General features: G+C 31.8%; 1 protein-coding gene across 1 annotated transcript; it reads left to right on the forward strand.

Annotated features, from left to right (window-relative positions):
- Positions 1–5,726: 5,726 nt before the first annotated feature.
- On the forward strand, positions 5,727–17,896 carry LOC139888186 (LRR receptor-like serine/threonine-protein kinase ER2). Its single transcript, XM_071871215.1, has 3 exons — positions 5,727–6,102; positions 15,882–17,483; positions 17,583–17,896. Exons 1-3 carry the CDS (start codon positions 5,727–5,729, stop codon positions 17,894–17,896), a joined length of 2,292 nt encoding a protein of 763 aa, XP_071727316.1.
- Positions 17,897–19,966: the final 2,070 nt, after the last annotated feature.

Raw genomic sequence — 19,966 nt, forward strand, 5'->3', positions numbered from 1 at the left:
AATTACTAACATCGGACTGCTAACTACGGACTAAGGAATTATTAAAAGTATTAAAAGTATTATAAGTATATATATGTGACGATTGTTTAAAAAGAAAAGGTATTGATATATTATATATGGATAGGTTCGTGATATCAATCGGAGACCAAGTCGAAATTACATATCTTCAAGACAAAAGTGAGTATATAGTCCCACTTTTAAACTCTAAATATTTCGGGATGAGAATACATGTATTTTATGTTTTACGATATGGACACAAGTAACTGAAAAATATATTCTACGTTGAGTTGTACCACTGGCATACTTCCCTGTAGCTTGGTAACTATTATTTACAGCGGTATTGTAAACGCGAATCCTGTTGATAGATCTATCGGGCCTGACAACCCCAACCGGACTGGACGACCAGTATTCAACGGTTGCACAGTACTTCGTTTCGTGACTACACCTTGGTACGGTGTAGTAAGATTTCATAATAAAGGGAATATGCGACGTGATTAAATGTTAAGTATGGTTACCAAGTGCTCAACCACTTAGAATATTTTTATTAAAATGTTTATATATGAAATCTTGTGTTCCATTGTTATAACGCTGCTAGCATCAAACCTATATATCTCACCAACTTTATGTTGATGTTTTAAAGCATGTTATTCTCAGGTATGAATTAAGTCTTCCGCTGTGCATTAGCTCATGTTAAGGATACTACTTGGGACCTTTTAAGTCATGATACAAAGACGTTGCATTCGAGTCATTGGAGTTCAATAGAGAATATAAATAAGTAAATGACAGATTAGGTCATTTGGATATTATGAAATGTTAGACGAAAATGTCAAATATTGATGTAATGATAGTTTGCCTTTTAAGAATAAATGCAACGTTTGTAAAATGTATCATATAGAGGTCAAGTACCTCGCAATGTTATCATATGTTATTGTATTCGTCCCTATGGATTGGGTCGGGTCGTCTCAAGCTGTCTGCCTATATTTTGGCTGTGGGACTGAAGAACTGGATGCCGGGATAGAACGAATAGGAATAGCGGGAATAGGGGTGGTAGTGTCTAGTGGAGTTGGTGCCACATCATCCTTACTAAACTCGGGATTTGAATTTTCTAATTCATTAGCCTTTCGTTTCTTTCCTAGTTCGAACTTGTCTTTTGTAATTTCCTGTATTTCTTCCTCGGATTCACTTTCCTCCTCGGGTTCACTTTCCTCCTCGGGTTCACTTTCCGGGTTCTCTATAGTCGGTTCATCCGGAATTTGTGAGTCTTCCCCAAAGATATTATCTTCGTCATCGGATAGGTTAATGACTGGAACACCATCTGAAGATTCTGGTTCGGAGTCGCTGAATGTGATAACAAGTTTTGAGCCCGAAATCTATCACACAACAACTAACCCATTAGTACTACATAATATCTACATATAAATTTTAACCAACAATGATAAGCAATGGTTTTTAAATCAGACCCGGTCAAAGTCCAGACTTACTAATGTATCCTAACGACTTATCAGTTAGACACACTAATGCAAACCTGGTTCGCTAAGACCACCGCTCTGATACCACATGTCATAACCCGTCCTTAACCGTAAGAACGTGTTAGATAACGTATGATTTCATTGCGAGGTATTGACCTCTATATGCGACATTTTTAAAAGAAAAACTGCATATATCATACATTACAAACCATGATTCTTATTTTTGATACAAGCTTTGGACGAAATAAAGATGATTATCGTTTAGCGATAATCTTCGACTTACAAACTTTACAAATGATGATAACAACACGATTTCTAGCATATTTTACAACACAAGTTCTTGGATATGCAGTCTTATTTTTGACACAAATATGCGTACGCAAGATCCTGCTCAAATTCAACATAATGCAGCGGAAGCTTTTAGAAATCACCTGAGAATAGACATGTTTTAAAAGGTCAACATAAAGTTGGTGAGATATAGGTTTAGTGCCGGCAGCAATATATATATAGACCACAAGATTTCGTATATAAACAGTTTAATAAAAATATTCTAAGTGGTTGAGCACTTGGTAACCATACTTAACAATTAATCACGTCGCATATTCCCTTTAATATGAAATCTTACTACACTGTACCAAGTGTAGTCACGAAACGAAGTACTGTGCAACCGTTGAATACTGGTCGTCCAGTCCGGTTGGGGTTGTCAGGCCCGATAGATCTATCAACAGGATTCGCGTTTACAATACCGCTGTAAATATTAGTTACCAAGCTACAGGGAAGTATGCCAGTGGTACAACTCAACGTAGAATATATTTTTCAGTTACTTGTGTCCATATTGTAAAACATAAAATACATGTATTCTCATCCCGAAATATTTAGAGTTTAAAAGTGGGACTATATACTCACTTTCGTCTTGAAGATATATATATATATATAATTTGACTTGGTCTCCGGTTGATATCACGAACCTATCCATATATAATATATCAATACCTTTTCTTTTTAAACAAACGTCACATATATATACTTGTTATACTTTTAATACTTTGAATAATTCCTTAGTCCGTAGTTAGCAGTTCGTTGTTAGTAATTCAATTTTAATGGTTCATTTTTAGATGTTTAATATACCCGCAATGAAATAAATAAAACCCCCAACGAAATAAATAAAACCCCATCGTATATGTATTGGTCGAGATTAATCTTGACCCACGGTACCGGTGTTGTCAAATGACGTGTTGCGTACATAAAGTACCGGTGTTGTCAAATGACGTGTTGCGTACAATCATGGGATCTTATGATTAATCTTCTCGTGTTGTTTACGGGTGATCCTGAACCATATAAAATTGAATTATATAAAATATCATGTTATCTTAGAAAGATGTGATTTTATTTAATTTTTCCCAATTAATCCCGAAGTTAAACAAGTCTTGGATAACCAATTTTGTTTCGGTCATAGTTTCTTCGTTACAAATCCGTTTTCGTTGATTCAACTTGCCATCTCCTTGGATCGAGTCCCTCTTTAAGACTATGAACTGAAAATACCTTGGTTTGTATTCAAAATCACACGGCATAGGTGAAACTTTAGTGAAACTTATGAAGTTAAACATTTTCCTTTATGTAAACAACCTTAAATGATTATTTTTCTAAAAATACTTATACTTTGAATTAAATCATGGAATTTTTATGTGTTATCATATCCATAGTAAAAATCATTTTTCCAGAACATAAACCTCCAATTCAAAGTTTAAGATAGTTTTTAATTATCCAACCCAAAACAGTCCCCGGTGGCACTCCGACGTCGTAAAAACAGTTTTTAAGATAATCTTTGAAAAACCAAGTTATACCTTGTTAAATTAGCATATATTTAAGTTATATTACAGGTCTTGGAGTATTTTAAAAGTTAAGTTAGAAGGATCTATTTAGTTTGCAAACAAGTTTGAAAACATTCAAACTATGTTCTTGTTGTTAAAATTTTATACCACAAAATAAGATAGCTATATATATATGAATCGAATAAGGTTATGAACATAGATTCTACCTCAAATTCCTTGGACAAGGTTTCTGTAAAAGAGGAGTAAGAACCTAGAACCAAAAGGGTGATGGAAGTGGATGAAAGATTGGAAGTAAGTTGGTGTTCTTGGAAGGTTTTCTTGAAGTATTTTTGTAAGGGTTTTCTTATGATGATTAAGTGATGTTTTGAAGCTAAAAACTTATGAGGACCTTGAAGAACACTTGAAGGTTGAAGATAAGAGAGTTTAGAAGATCATTTAACTTGAAAGAAAATTGTTATGAAAGTGTGCATATGTGTATATAGGCGTATATATGTATATGTATATATAGACTTTATTTTTTTGATTTTTAGCTCAAAAGTCCTCATATATGATCCCACATGTATTGACTAATCAAAGGCTGCTAAGATCATATAATTGAAGTCTAATAATTGGTATTTTTCAATAGTAAAACTTCTAGAAACTGCGTATTTATACGGGTACATATACCCTAAGTATACGTATATAAATCTTGTGAAAACGGAACGAGGATTCAAATATAGCTATCTTTTGTGAATATACTTATATGGTTTTATGTATTTAAGTCCTTAAAAATGATTAAATACATTACTTATACGATATATGTATAAACATTATATGTCATAAGTATTTAAGTCAAATAACGTTACGTATGGTTATCGTTTTGAAAACTTAAGTTAGTAGTTTCAAAATATACTTATAACTTATTGTTATTAATACAAAATGAGGTATTAAAACATCCTTAAATCATGTTAAACATGTATATATACATATATATATACAAATGTATAATTATCATATATTGTATAGTTCGTGATATCATCGGTCAAACTAGACGGTCAAACGTTGTGTAAATCTCTTTTCGAAAAACATAAGTCTCGACAATTTGGATTGCTTATCATGTTGGTAAGGTTTAATTTATGTAAATATTAATCTTATAAGTATAGAATGATCGAAAAAGTGCGGGTCGTTACAGTTTTGATTACTTCTAACAAGAGAAAGAAATATAAATTTCTTTCTTGTTTTTCTTTCCTTCTCGCACGAACACCAAAACCAATCCAAGTTTCATTTGGTTCTTTTTGATAGTTAAAGAAAACATATACGGAGTATTATGTGTTTATTTATTATAATAATTTGATTATTATAATAAGTTACTTGAGTTTGGACTAGCATCCACTGACGGTCGTTTGAAGTGTAGTGTAGACTATCCAAAGAGACGGTCACACTTTTGATCGTGAGTTTCTCTCCATCAACCCAGTTCTACAAGAAAGGTATAACGTTTACTCGTTTTATGAATTTATATATTTTGACAATTACTAATGGTGTAATTGGATCTTATTGGAACCGTCAATCGTGTGCATGTTTTGTGATATAGATTATATTTACTTTTAACTGTCCGTTGCATTAATTTGATTTGAAAAGTACACACGGTTATCCATTAGTAATAATAATTCAGGTTATACAGATATGCACAAGTTTAGTATTTTCTTTTCGGGCCCGACATGGCACTAATGGCATTTGGTACTTTCAATTTTTTTATTCATGAAGTCAAACGTAAATTTTGACATGTTTTATCAATTTAGCATAAAGATGTACATTTATTTGTGGCAACTGGTATCCCTGACCCGTTAGACACCCTGACCATATTACCACTACAATTTGGGTATGATCTACCATCTTGCATTGATGATGAATGATCTTTACTTGTAGTCTGCAGATATGAGAAGAGATGTACAAGAAATTTTCAAGATGATCGACTACTCATGACAAACAAATGTTCTCTTCCACGCTAAGATAGCAGATTCTATAGGTTTGCAAGAAGTTTTTATAATATGTAATACATTGATAATCATCTACTGCTATTTTTGTTGATAAAAAATTAACTTTTAAATACAAAAGGTAGAGAAATGTGCATATTAAATCCAATTATTAGACATCTTTATGAAATGAGATATGTATTATACATATATTTCTTTTATTCCAAATATGATGTAACAAGATAACTGGAGACCACTTATGTGGATGTGAATAACAACCCAAACGAGGGGTTAGAATTTGTGATGAAAGCAACTTCTTATTCAGTTGACCAATGTCATTGACTTCCAAAAGTACAATCGTTTGTGTATGCATGCATATATATATATACTCCCATTACTAATGATATATTATCATCATATCATTCTCAACTTTTTCATAGATAAACAAATTAATAGTGTATCCGATTTCCACCATGCATATTTTCACTGTTCTTACGATGCTCGTTTTCATTTTATCGAAAACGACTGCTAATGATTATTATAACAAATCATTAGAAGAAGCAGCTTTGGTAGCTACTCATTGGTGGGAAGATAAACTTGTTATTACAGATCATTGTACTTGGGAGGGAATCATTTGCAACAAAGCAGGAAGTGTTAAAGAGATACTATATGTTTACTATATGGGCAGTAATAAAGGTGTGAGAGACTTGGGAAGCCTACACTTTGCTTCATTAATGAACCTTCAAGTCCTTGAAATTGTAGACATTGGATTTGAAGGAAGTATTCCAGACCAGATTGGTTTGCTATCAAAGCTGGTTGAACTTTCACTTCGTGGGAATTGGCTCACAGGTAAAATACCTGCAGGTTTACTCGCCAATCTTACCCAATTAACACACCTTGATCTTAGTTTGAACAACTTTATGGGTTCAATCCCACCATCACTCACGAATCTTACCCAATTAAGATACCTTTATCTAAGTCGGAACAACTTTACTGGTCCAATGAAAGGACCCGTTCATAAACATTATAAACGATTCACATTAGTTGATTACATCGCGAGGTATTTTGACCTCTATATGATACATTTTACAAATATTGCATTCGTTTTTAAAAGACAAACTTTCTTTACAACGAAAGTTGACGGCATGCACACCGTTTCATAATACATCCAACTATAATTGACATAATAATAATCTTGATGAACTCAATGACTCGAATGCAACGTCTTTCAAAATATGCCATGAATGACTCCAAGTAATATCCTTAAAATGAGCTAATACACAGCGAAAGATTTCTTTAATACCTGAGAATAAACATGCTTTAAAGTGTCAACCAAAAGGTTGGTGAGTTCATAGGTTTATCATAACAATCATTTCAATATATTAATAGACCACAAGATTCCCGTTTATAAATATATGTACACTCGCAAGTGTATAAGAGTATTCTATAAATTGTAGGCACCCGGTAACAAGCCTTAACGTTCATGTTTTACCCTCTGAAGTACACCAGATCAGGTGTGTTTAAAATAACCTCGAAGTACTAAAGCATCCTATAGTCAGGATGGGGTTTGTCAGGCCCAATAGATCTATCTTTAGGATTCGCGCCCACCGTACATAGACAAGTAGTTTAATGTTACCAAGCTAAGGGTATATTTCTGGTTTAAACCCACATAGAATTAGTTTTAGTACTTGTGCCTATTTCGTAAAACATTTATAAAAACAGCGCATGTATTCTCAGTCCCAAAAATATATATAAAAGGGAGCAAATGAAATTCACCATACTGTATTTCGTAGTAAAAATACATATAACGTCATTTAACAAGTGCAAGGTTGGCCTCGGATTCACGAACCTATATTAATTATATATATTTATATGTTGGTCAATATTTGTCTAACAATTTTTGGTCAAGTCATAGTGTACCACAATCCTAATGCTCGAGACTAATATGCAAAAGTCAACAAAAGTCAACTTGACCCAAAATGACTTCTAAAATTTATACGTGTTTATTATATAACTTAACTATAATCGTTTTATATATTTAAATATATTTATTAGATTTTATAATAATAAAAGTCATTTATTAATAAAAATTTATATTAACGTTTATATATGATAAAATATACTTTTATATATCTTAAGTAGTAAAATTTATGAAGTTCACTTAATATCTTAAAACTATAGTGGTAAGTATTATTAATGTAATTATATTACGCGTGGTGAAAAATATCTTTGTATCCCCTATTTATTTGATAAAATAATATTGATCATAATAATAATAAGTAAAAGTTGTATTATTTTGTAATAATAATTATTATTATTCTATAACAATATTTATATTTACTAAAAATGTTATTATGATAAAATGATAATACTGACATAATAGTAATAATGATATTTTATAATAACAATGATATTTCTATTAAAATAATAACGACGATAGTAATAATAATCATTTTAACAATAATACTAAAATTCAGTTGACTATAACTTCAAATCCGTTCATCGAAACCATTCGATATCTAAATGAAAAGTTCTTAATTTTTTCGCTAGCTTTCTAATGACATGCATATCATATACCCTATCTCAGTAGCATATGTATCTAATTCAGGATTCAACAAACCTATCTAAGGACAATATCGAATGTACAAGCATGCATAATCCTATATACTCGAGCACTAGTCAGGGATACACTATTGATATATAAAAGTTAAGTTATGAGTGCTCACGTATCAATATTGAGATTCAATATTGCAGGAAAGTACGTAGACGCAACGGAGATGATAAACACTAGATTGACCTCACGAGCATACCCATGAACCATACCCATCACCTCCATAGCTATAACCCATAATTTCCTTAGCTTCGACTCATTCAAAAAACTATTTTGAAATCACTCGGACATCACTCCGTCGTAATATTTTATGTATACTAATAATATCTTGAAATAATACAGAGCAATATATATATATATATATATATATATATATATATATATATATATATATATATATATATATATATATATATATATATATGTAAATCGATTGAGAGAGTTTAGAGAAATATATTTTTAAGTTTCTATGAAATAATGAAACCTATTGAATTCTATTTATAATAGATTTTTGAATTATTAAAGTGAATTATTAAAGTATGAATTATTAAAGTGAATTATTAAAGTATGAATTATTAAAGTGAATTATTAAAGTATGAATTATTAAAGTATGAATTATTAAAGTGAATTATTAAAGTATGAATTATTAAAGTGAATTATTAAAGTATGAATTATTAAAATGAATTATTAAAGTATGAATTATTAAAGTGAATTATTAAAGTTAAAGTAAAGTAAAAGTAAAGTAAATGTAAAGTTAAAGTATAGTAAAAGTATAAAAACTATGTATGTATAATACGCGTATAAATATATATAATATTAATTTAAATCATTATATATATTTAATGAAATAAAATATAAATATCGTTATATTTATTATACTGGTTAAGTAATGAGTTGTCAAAAGTGATTCTAAATATTTATAAAAGTTATATACGTTTTAATAATAAAGTTCTTTTTAAACTGAAAAAGTTTTTGTACGTTTGAAAATAGATTAATAGAATATTATGGAAACCAATTCTCCACTAGCTTTTGTCTAACTTTCGTAAATGACACTTTTTATTTTTATTTATAAATAGCTTTACAAATTATTCCGAATATCGTTAAGAGGAATAGATATTTCAAATCATAGTGGACCTCTCAACAGAGACTTGTAATCATAATTCAATGTTTCTGATAATTCAATCATTTAATATATATTTTTTTTAATTTCGTCGATAATCATATTGAAAAAAATACGTTCATATAAAGCATTATACTTTTAAATACTTTGTTGACATTTTCAATTTATAACATATACACATATACATACATATTCATATATGTTCATTTAATGGTTAGTGAATCATTGGAATTTGGTCGAGGTTTAAATGAATGTATAAACATAGTTTAAAATCCTTAAGATTTAACTTAACAAACATTGCTTATCGTGTCAGAATAATATAAAGATAAAGTTTAAATTTAGTCAGAAATTTCCGGGTCGTCACAGTACCTACCCGATAAAGAAATTTCGGCCCCGAAATTTGATAGAGGTCGTTATGGATAACAATGAGAATGTTATTATGACGATTATGAAGTTTTATCATGTCTAAGAAGTATGGATAAAATAATTCGATTACTCAAAGCACATGAGGGAAGTTATCGTAAATGAAGGAAATAAGATTATAGTGATTCGTCATATCTTTTGACGTCATCACAATTGATCTCCGAATATAAAGAAAATCTTTGTAATCTATGTTGGATTTGATGCTTCGGTGATTAAGGAGATTATGATTCTCTTTGAATTAATACGATAATCCATCTTGATTTCTCCGTCGGGTATTTCACTATAAATCCACCTCCTTCGTTTCCTTACAACTCACACCTTCTATTCTTTCTCCCTCAACTCATATTTTAAAGTATTTGTCAATATGCTTCATCCAGTACTGATTCTCGATATACTCCTCACTTTCATATCTGTCGTTCTTCTTTTTCATCTGCCTCCGGAAGAATCTATTTACTTCTACTATACTCTTCGGTTTTATAGTATTTTTAGTTCTTCCGTGTCTTTATATTGCTATATGCATCGATATATACGGTTTATAATTTTTGGGTGGTTGTTGAGTTTTATATCTTCCCTTATATTTCAAAACCCCTGCTTTTGTCTTCTATAATCATTGACATCCACAGTTAATGCTCCCTTCTATTTGCTGCGATTTATACTCCAATTTCTATTTTAGAGTTTTGTCCTTTTGTTTCTTCTTCTTGTGATTAAGCAACGTTTGTAATGGTCCAGTATTCGCAGATATGAATTTCAGAATGAACATAGTTAATGTTCTAAGAAGGAAATGGTAATGGCACGATCTTGATTTGTTAATTTACCAGAATACCCTGAAAAGACCGAATCATCAAGAAAATATATTCTTGATATTTTTAGAGATTAAATAGAATACAAGAGTCGTGTAACATGGAACATGATGACAGCATGGTCTGTGAATCGTCATGTCCCATTAGAAACTCAGCATGACTTACTGTAATATAATCGCGTTGATCAAGTGTCATTATATTATGCTAACTCATGCTTCAGTTCCCAACACTACTTCAAAACATTCATAATTTAAACTCGAAAGTTTATAGAATATAGAAACTAATAGTTTCTTATATGATGTAACACTGATAGCGCAAAGAGATAAATGACTTCAGATAAGATTAGTTGTGAAAATATCTTCAGAAATATCGCGGATATTTATAATGAAAGATATGATAATATCTTAGAATTTCTAATATTGATGGATGATGATGAAGATTTGTCTGTAAAGGTTTAGAATAAAGAGTAAGGTATTCGTTAATGACTTTAGCAGGCACTGAATCATTTGGATTCTTTGAAGGCAGATTTAGTCTTTGTGATTTGTCCACAGCCTCCTTCATAGTCTGTTCAATCCGTTTTCCAGTTCCAAACCTTCTCTTTTTCTTAGCTTTACCACCTTACTATTCTTTGTCATCAAACTTTTTACTGTTAAGATCGTTTACAGTTTTTGATGCTTCGTCAGCATTTCAAGAACTACTTTGCAGTTCAAAATATTTTTCAGAACTTCACATTCAAAGTATGTAAGTCCAGGAGATAGACGTTTTACGTACACATATAACTGTTGGTGTAGACATGCTGCGAGATTTCAAAATACTGGTTACTATTTTTCGATGATTCGTATGACAATTCTCGTTACAAGATGCGAATGAGTAAATGATGTGATTTCAATAAATATAATGATTTTTCGAAAAGTCAAAGATAATTGAAGTTGTTGGTAAGTTTATTGCTAAGGTGGCGAGATATGAAAGGTCCCCAGTAACGATGACGAAAGGGCAACGTATCTATCGAGGTTATAGTAAGACTAGTTCAACTGAAAAGTCGAAGTTGACTTGCTGGAGCTGTGAAAAAACTGTCTACTTTGAAAAGGAATTGAAAAGTCATTTTAACTAATAAATGCCAAAGGGTCTGACACGGATACGCGTCGAACTATGACTTTGGCTTCGAGAGCTTTTTAGGTACATAAATGTGGGTAATATGTGGTTGGATCATCATCTCGATTGTTCATTGTTTGAAGTGTCTTCGAAAACTTCGGAGAGTCTGAACACAGTTTGTAATCGTTAATATACATATGATGTTCTAGCACTGTTTTGAAGTCAAAGTATAGCTTTGAAAGATGTAGGAATCTAAGAGTGATGTCTTCTGTTAAATCATGACTTGGATTTTGATTTGTCAAAATCAGAATGCGTAATCAAATTTGGGTGAGAATGGTTGTTTTGATTTCTATACAAGAATGTATATTGTTGTGAGATTTTGGGAGTATAGTTGATGATTTGCTTAATCAGATTCGAAAAATGTAATATATTAATTGTGAATTTATATATCTCTCGGGTATTACCTACCCGTTAAAATTTTTTTTCACAATTAATATTTTGTACAACAGAATTTTATTACAGTCTTTATGAAAATATATATGTGCATATTTTCTTCAGATGTAACATAGATTTAATGAGTTAATATTAAATTAAACTCATTTGATTTACGGTTGAAACTAGAACTGAATAATCCCTAAAGACTTTAGAAATTACATAACTTTTACGGAGTATTTATTCAATAAAATTGAAATTATGAATTAATACTTCGTTATTTGTTGGTGTTTGTAACCCTTGCACCAGATTCTCTAAAGTCACTACTCGAGCGCGAAGCTCATTGACTTCTTCTATTACACCGGGGTGATTGTCGGTTCGGACGAGCGGATAAATAAAATCTAGAATTTGATGTAGTATATAATTGTGACGAGATACTCTGAAAATGAGAGAGAAAATGGTGTTTCGGACCGGTTCGCCGGTAAGTGCTTCAGGTTCATCGCCAAGAGGGCAATGTGGTGGATGGAAGGGATCACCTTCTTCTTGTCTCCAATTATTGAGGAGGCTATGAACCTATCCCCAATTCATCCAGAATAGATGATGGCTAATTGGTTGATCCATTCCGGTCACACTGCTTTCGGAGCTTGAGTGGGATTCCATATCGGAATTCGAGGGACTTGAACAAATGACGAATTCCATTTAGTTCGATTGAATAAAGAATTTTTCGATATGAAATGATTTTTCGGCTATCGGGTGGTATTCTAATTACATAGAATATCTATATATATAGCGCAAAAGATTTCGTAGATTACGGAGGAAATTACGGGATATGTCAGGTAAAGTTTACAGTAACAGATACGCTAAGATATGAATTTTGTCTATACACTATTCATGCAATCAATGCAGTAAGACGTGTCTAGACTAAGAATGATAAGCAGGCAATTTCCGACAAAAATGATAAGCAAAACTTTTGACATGCAGACACGGTCGAAGTCCAGGCTCATTAATGCATCCTAATGAGTATCAGTTAGACACACTAATACAGACCTGGTTCGCTAAGACCACCGCTCTGATACCAACTGAAAGGACCCGTTCATATACATTATAAACGATTCACATTAGTTGATTACATCGCGAGGTATTTTGACCTCTATATTATACATTTTACAAATATTGCATTCGTTTTTAAAAGACAAACTTTCTTTACAACGAAAGTTGACGGCATGCACACCGTTTCATAATACATCCAACTATAATTGACATAATAATAATCTTGATGAACTCAATGACTCGAATGCAACGTCTTTCAAAATATGCCATGAATGACTCCAAGTAATATCCTTAAAATGAGCTAATGCACATCGGAAGATTTCTTTAATACCTGAGAATAAACATGCTTTAAAGTGTCAACCAAAAGGTTGGTGAGTTCATAGGTTTATCATAACAATCATTTCAATATATTAATAGACCACAAGATTTCCGTTTATAAATATATGTACACTCGCAAGTGTATAAGAGTATTCTATAAATTGTAGGCACCCGGTAACAAGCCTTAACGTTCATGTTTTACCCTCTGAAGTACACCAGATCAGGTGTGTTTAAAATAACCTCGAAGTACTAAAGCATCCCATAGTCAGGATGGGGTTTGTCAGGCCCAATAGATCTATCTTTAGGATTCGCGCCCACCGTACATAGACAAGTAGTTTAATGTTACCAAGCTAAGGGTATATTTCTGGTTTAAACCCACATAGAATTAGTTTTAGTACTTGTGCCTATTTCGTAAAACATTTATAAAAACAGCGCATGTATTCTCAGTCCCAAAAATATATATAAAAGGGAGCAAATGAAACTCACCATACTGTATTTCGTAGTAAAAATACATATAACGTCATTTAACAAGTGCAAGGTTGGCCTCGGATTCACGAACCTATATTAATTATATATATTTATATGTTGGTCAATATTTGTCTAACAATTTTTGGTCAAGTCATAGTGTACCACAATCCTAATGCTCGAGACTAATATGCAAAAGTCAATAAAAGTCAACTTGACCCAAAATGACTTCTAAAATTTATACGTGTTTATTATATAACTTAACTATAGTCGTTTTATATATTTAAATATATTTATTAGATTTTATAATAATAAAAGTCATTTATTAATAAAAATTTATATTAACGTTTATATATGATAAAATATACTTTTATATATCTTAAGTAGTAAAATTTATAAAGTTCACTTAATATCTTAAAACTATAGTGGTAAGTATTATTAATGTAATTATATTACGCGTGGTGAAAAATATCTTTGTATCCCCTATTTATTTGATAAAATAATATTGATCATAATAATAATAAGTAAAAGTTGTATTATTTTGTAATAATAATTATTATTATTCTATAACAATATTTATATTTACTAAAAATGTTATTATGATAAAATGATGATACTAACATAATAGTAATAATGATATTTTATAATAACAATGATATTTCTATTAAAATAATAACGACGATAGTAATAATAATCATTTTAACAATAATACTAAAATTCAGTTGACTATAACTTCAAATCCGTTCATCGAAACCATTCGATATCTAAATGAAAAGTTCTTAATTTTTTTCGCTAGCTTTCTAATGACATGCATATCATATACCCTATCTCAGTAGCATATGTATCTAATTCAGGATTCAACAAACCTATCTAAGGACAATATCGAATGTACAAGCATGCATAATCCTATATACTCGAGCACTAGTCAGGGATACACTATTGATATATAAAAGTTAAGTTATGAGTGCTCACGTATCAATATTGAGATTCAATATTGCAGGAAAGTACGTAGACGCAACGGAGATGATAAACACTAGATTGACCTCACGAGCATACCCATGAACCATACCCATCACCTCCATAGCTATAACCCATAATTTCCTTAGCTTCGACTCATTCAAAAAACTATTTTGAAATCACTCGGACATCACTCCGTCGTAATATTTTATGTATACTAATAATATCTTGAAATAATACAGAGCATATATATATATATATATATATATATATATATATATATATATATATATATATATATAAATCGATTGAGAGAGTTTAGAGAAATATATTTTTAAGTTTCTATGAAATAATGAAACCTATTGAATTCTATTTATAATAGATTTTTGAATTATTAAAGTGAATTATTAAAGTATGAATTATTAAAGTGAATTATTAAAGTATGAATTATTAAAGTGAATTATTAAAGTATGAATTATTAAAGTGAATTATTAAAGTATGAATTATTAAAGTGAATTATTAAAGTTAAAGTAAAGTAAAAGTAAAGTAAATGTAAAGTTAAAGTATAGTAAAAGTATAAAAACTATGTATGTATAATACGCGTATAAATATATATAATATTAATATAAATCATTATATATATTTAATGAAATAAAATATAAATATCGTTATATTTATTATACTGATTAAGTAATGAGTTGTCAAAAGTGATTCTAAATATTTATAAAAGTTATATACGTTTTAATAATAAAGGTCTTTTTAAACTGAAAACGTTTTTGTACGTTTGAAAATAGATTAATAGAATATTATGGAAACCAATTCTCCACCAGCTTTTGTCTAACTTTCGTAAATGACACTTTTTATTTTTATTTATAAATAGCTTTACAAATTATTCCGAATATCGTTAAGAGGAATAGATTTTTCAAATCATAGTGGACCTCTCAACAGAGACTTGTAATCATAATTCAATGTTTCTGATAATTCAATCATTTAATATATATATTTTTTAATTTCGTCGATAATCATATTGAAAAAAATACGTTCATATAAAGCATTATACTTTTAAATACTTTGTTGACATTTTCAATTTATAACATATACACATATACATACATATTCATATATGTTCATTTAATGGTTCGTGAATCATTGGAATTTGGTCGAGGTTTAAATGAATGTATAAACATAGTTTAAAATCCTTGAGATTTAACTTAACAAACATTGCTTATCGTGTCAGAATAATATAAAGATAAAGTTTAAATTTAGTCAGAAATTTCCGGGTCGTCACATCCAATCCCACCATCCCTCACCAATCTTACCCAATTAACAAACCTTGATCTTAGTTGGAACAACTTTACAGGTCCAATCCCACCATCACTTACCGATCTTACCCAATTAACAGACCTTCATCTTAGTTGGAACAACTTTACAGGTCCAATCCCACCATCCCTCACCAATCTTACCCGATTAACAGACCTTGATCTTAGTCGGAATAAGTTTACAGGTCCAATCCCACCATCACTCACCAATCTTACACAATTACAATACATTGATCTTAGTCGGAACACCTTTACTGGTCCAATCCCACCATCCTTTGGCTCCATGACCAATCTTACGTTCCTCAACTTGAGCACAAATCAACTGAGTGCATCCATCCCAAAAGAAATAAGTTACTTGCAATATCTTCATTGGTTGGACCTGAGTGATAACAATCTTGATGGTCTCATACCATCAAGCATTGGTAATCTAACCCAACTTTACACTTTAATCCTAGGCTTAAATCACATCAGTGGCTCCATTCCTCTAGAGTTAGCTAATTTATACTACTTACAATATTTCGACCTTAATCATAATAGTCTTGTGGGTCCCATTCCTCCTGTATTTGGGGAGTTGTCAAGACTTGAATATCTTGATTTTTCATCAAACAAGTTGTCTAAAAATTTATTGACATTTCAATATCCTTGTTATCTATCTCATCTAGACCTCTCTATGAATCTTATAACCGGGACTCTTACAAGACAACTAAGTGAGTGCTTTTCTCTAAACTTCTTGGACATTAGCAGTAATAGTATATCTGGAGAAATACCTTTGTTACACATTGAAGTTTTGAGCTACCTCAATTTGTCTCATAATCATCTCACGGGAGTTGTTCCTTCTTATTTAAGATGCCTGACTGACCAATATATAGATGTCGACTTAACATACAATGAATTCAGCGGACAATCTACCTGCAAAAAAAGTCATAACAATCATTTGGTTATTTTTCTTCCTATCATGGCTGGATTGTGTTTCATAGTGGCCTGTTATGCGTGCTACCGTCATCACAGAAAGGCTAAAATAAACACAATCCAACCAGAAACAGAAAAACATGGAGATGTAAGCTCGATACTGAATTACGATGGAACAATTGCATACGAAGACTTCATCACAGCTACAGAGGATTTTGACCTCAAATACTGCATTGGAACCGGTGGCTATGGTAGTGTTTATGAAGCAAAACTACCGAGCGGTAAGACTTTTGCTTTGAAAAAACTTCATCGGTTTAAAGCTAAGCAACCAGCACTTGACCAGAGTTTCAAGAACGAAATCGAATTGTTAACCAACCTAAGGCACAAAAACATTGTTAAACTCTACGGTTTTTGTTTGCATAACAAATGCAACTTCCTTGTATACGAGTACATGGAAAAGGGGAGCCTATTTTATGCATTGAATCGTAGTGAACTAGCCGTTGAGTTAGATTGGATGAAGAGGGTGAACATTATCAAAGACGTGGCCCATGCTTTGGCGTACATGCATCATGACTGTAACCCCCCGATTGTTCATAGAGATATATCAAGCAACAACATTCTTTTAAACTCAAAAATGGAAGGATTTGTTGCTGATTTTGGAGCCGCCAGATTACTTGACCCTGATTCGTCCAACCAAACCGTGGTTGCAGGAACCTTAGGATACATTGCTCCAGGTATTACATTTAACAGAATTAAATGAATTATAGTTTTAATTACATCTATTAGTTGTTGAAACTTTGGTAACAATTAATATTTTTGGTTTGGTGATACAGAACTTGCGTATACCATGATTGTGACCGAAAGATGTGACGTGTATAGTTTTGGAGTGGTGACACTTGAGACGATTTGTGGAAAGCATCCCGGAGATCTTCTGTCAACACTAAATAGCTGTGATGGTGATGATTTATTATTGCAAGATTTACTCGATTCGCGACTGCCTCTTCCAAGTGACCGCTTGATTCAAATGGAGATTGCTCGTGTTTATCAGGTAGCACAGGCGTGCATTCAAACAGATCCCAAATACCAGCCCACAATGAAAGGCATTTCTCAGGAATTATCACGTGGGATCATTTGTTCGGGCTATTGATCAACATCGCCAAAACATGTGTATGCAGCTTGTTCTTCACATTTTGTTTCAGAAGTGGATGAACTGCATACTCAAAAGAATGATCAACAATTAATAATAGATGTTACTATCGACATCATTATATTTCCCTAAGAGACAAGATAGAATTAACATATAATCAATAATTATGAAAGGCTTACCTTGTTGTTTATGAAAAAGAAGTTTCTAAAAATGATTTACTGGTATATACCTAGAAGCTAAAGCTAAGTTGTACTTGTCAGCCTCCTAGTCAGCTTCAATAACTTGTGCATCAAAGCTCTTAAAAAATATTGAAACTACCTTTATGTCATCTATAGATGCATAATCCACTATTGTTTTCTACCTAATATCAATATAGCCATGTAATTTAGCTTTAGCGGACAATTAGATACCTTTATCCAAAACTGGAAAATAACCTCAGGGGTCAGAGTTAAAAGACGGGACAGGGTCGAGACGGGCTAGTCACCAAAACGCCGCAGCGGGAGTCGCAACGGACGTCGTTTACAACACTGGATATAATGCCTCTAGAAACGATAAAAACTGGTAAGCTGAAATACAAGTCTTAAATCAACTTAGCTGCAATAACGTCAGCTGCTCTACCAGTTCCAGTCTATTCTGTACCATGTCGTCATTGAAACTGTTGGAAGCTTCGACGAGCCCAACACACCCACTATTGAGGACCTAGGTTATACTCACTCACTACACCAACACTTTGACTTTGGTTAGCCTTTAATTTTATAAATCCTTAGTGCACAATGTACTTAGGCGACAGTGTCGACCATATATCTTTAGGCGGTATAACCGACCATGTATTACTTAGGCGGCAGAGCCGACCATATAATAAGAACAACAAAAGTGCACTAAGAACTTAAACACAAACTAAGGCTTGATCGGAAAACTTAACAAAAACACTTATATTAAATTACAATTACAATATTACTTACAAGCTTTCTCTTCTCTACTTTCGCTAACTCACACTCTTCTACTCTTCTTCTCTTCTTCACAACTCACTTCTTATTTCACTCTCACAACTTTCACACCTTACACAAATGAAACACCCACCTATATTTATACTATTCCATGGAAGTTTCTAGAAATTAGATATTTCCATGGATATATATAAATATCTAGATATTTTTATACATATAAATATCTAGATATTTCTTACACACATAAATATCTAGATTTTTCCTTACATTTTAATATCTAGATATTTTTCATATACATATTAATATCTAGATATTTTACCCATATACATTAACTAATTCCATATTATTCTAAATTTGCATTGTATTTTAACACTCCCCCTCAATGCAAATTTTCTTCCAACGATGTCTTGCAGACTATTCCAAGTGCTTCTCTGAATTTTGTAAACTTCGGTTTACTTAGGCTCTTGGTGAATATATCTGCAACCTGTTCATCTGTCTTTGTTGGCATCATCTTGATCTCCCCTTCAAGGACCTTCTCGCGAACATAGTGATAGTGCACTTCTATATGTTTTGCTCTCGCATGAAAGACTGGATTTTCTGCTAGACGAATAGCTGATAGGTTATCGCAGAAAAGCTTTACTTGATAATCTGTTGATTGATGAAGATCTTCCATTAGTTGCTTCAACCAAGTTATTTCTTGTGTTGCTGATGCTGCCGATCGATATTCTGCTTCGGCGCTTGATAAGGATACAGTTGGTTGTCTCTTGCTGCACCATGATATTACTCCCGATCCAAGACTAAACATGTATCCAGTTGTTGACCGTCGTGTATCATAGTCTCCAGCGTAATCGGCGTCACAATATCCAGTCACGTGACATTCTTTTGTTTTCTTGTATAAAATACCAAAGTTAATAGTGCCTTTAACATACCTTAAGATGCGTCGTGCAACATCAAGGTGAGGCTTCTTCGGATTGCTCATGTATCGACTAATCACTCCAACTGCATAAGATATATCTGGCCGGCTTAGTGTGAGATAAATAAGACTTCCAACCATCTTTCGATACATGGTAACATCTTGAAGACTTTTTCCTTCATCTGCTCGTAGTTTTGTATTTGGATCCAT

Source organism: Rutidosis leptorrhynchoides, chromosome 2 (genome assembly GCF_046630445.1).
Source record: "Rutidosis leptorrhynchoides isolate AG116_Rl617_1_P2 chromosome 2, CSIRO_AGI_Rlap_v1, whole genome shotgun sequence".
Classification (NCBI taxonomy): domain Eukaryota; kingdom Viridiplantae; phylum Streptophyta; class Magnoliopsida; order Asterales; family Asteraceae; genus Rutidosis; species Rutidosis leptorrhynchoides.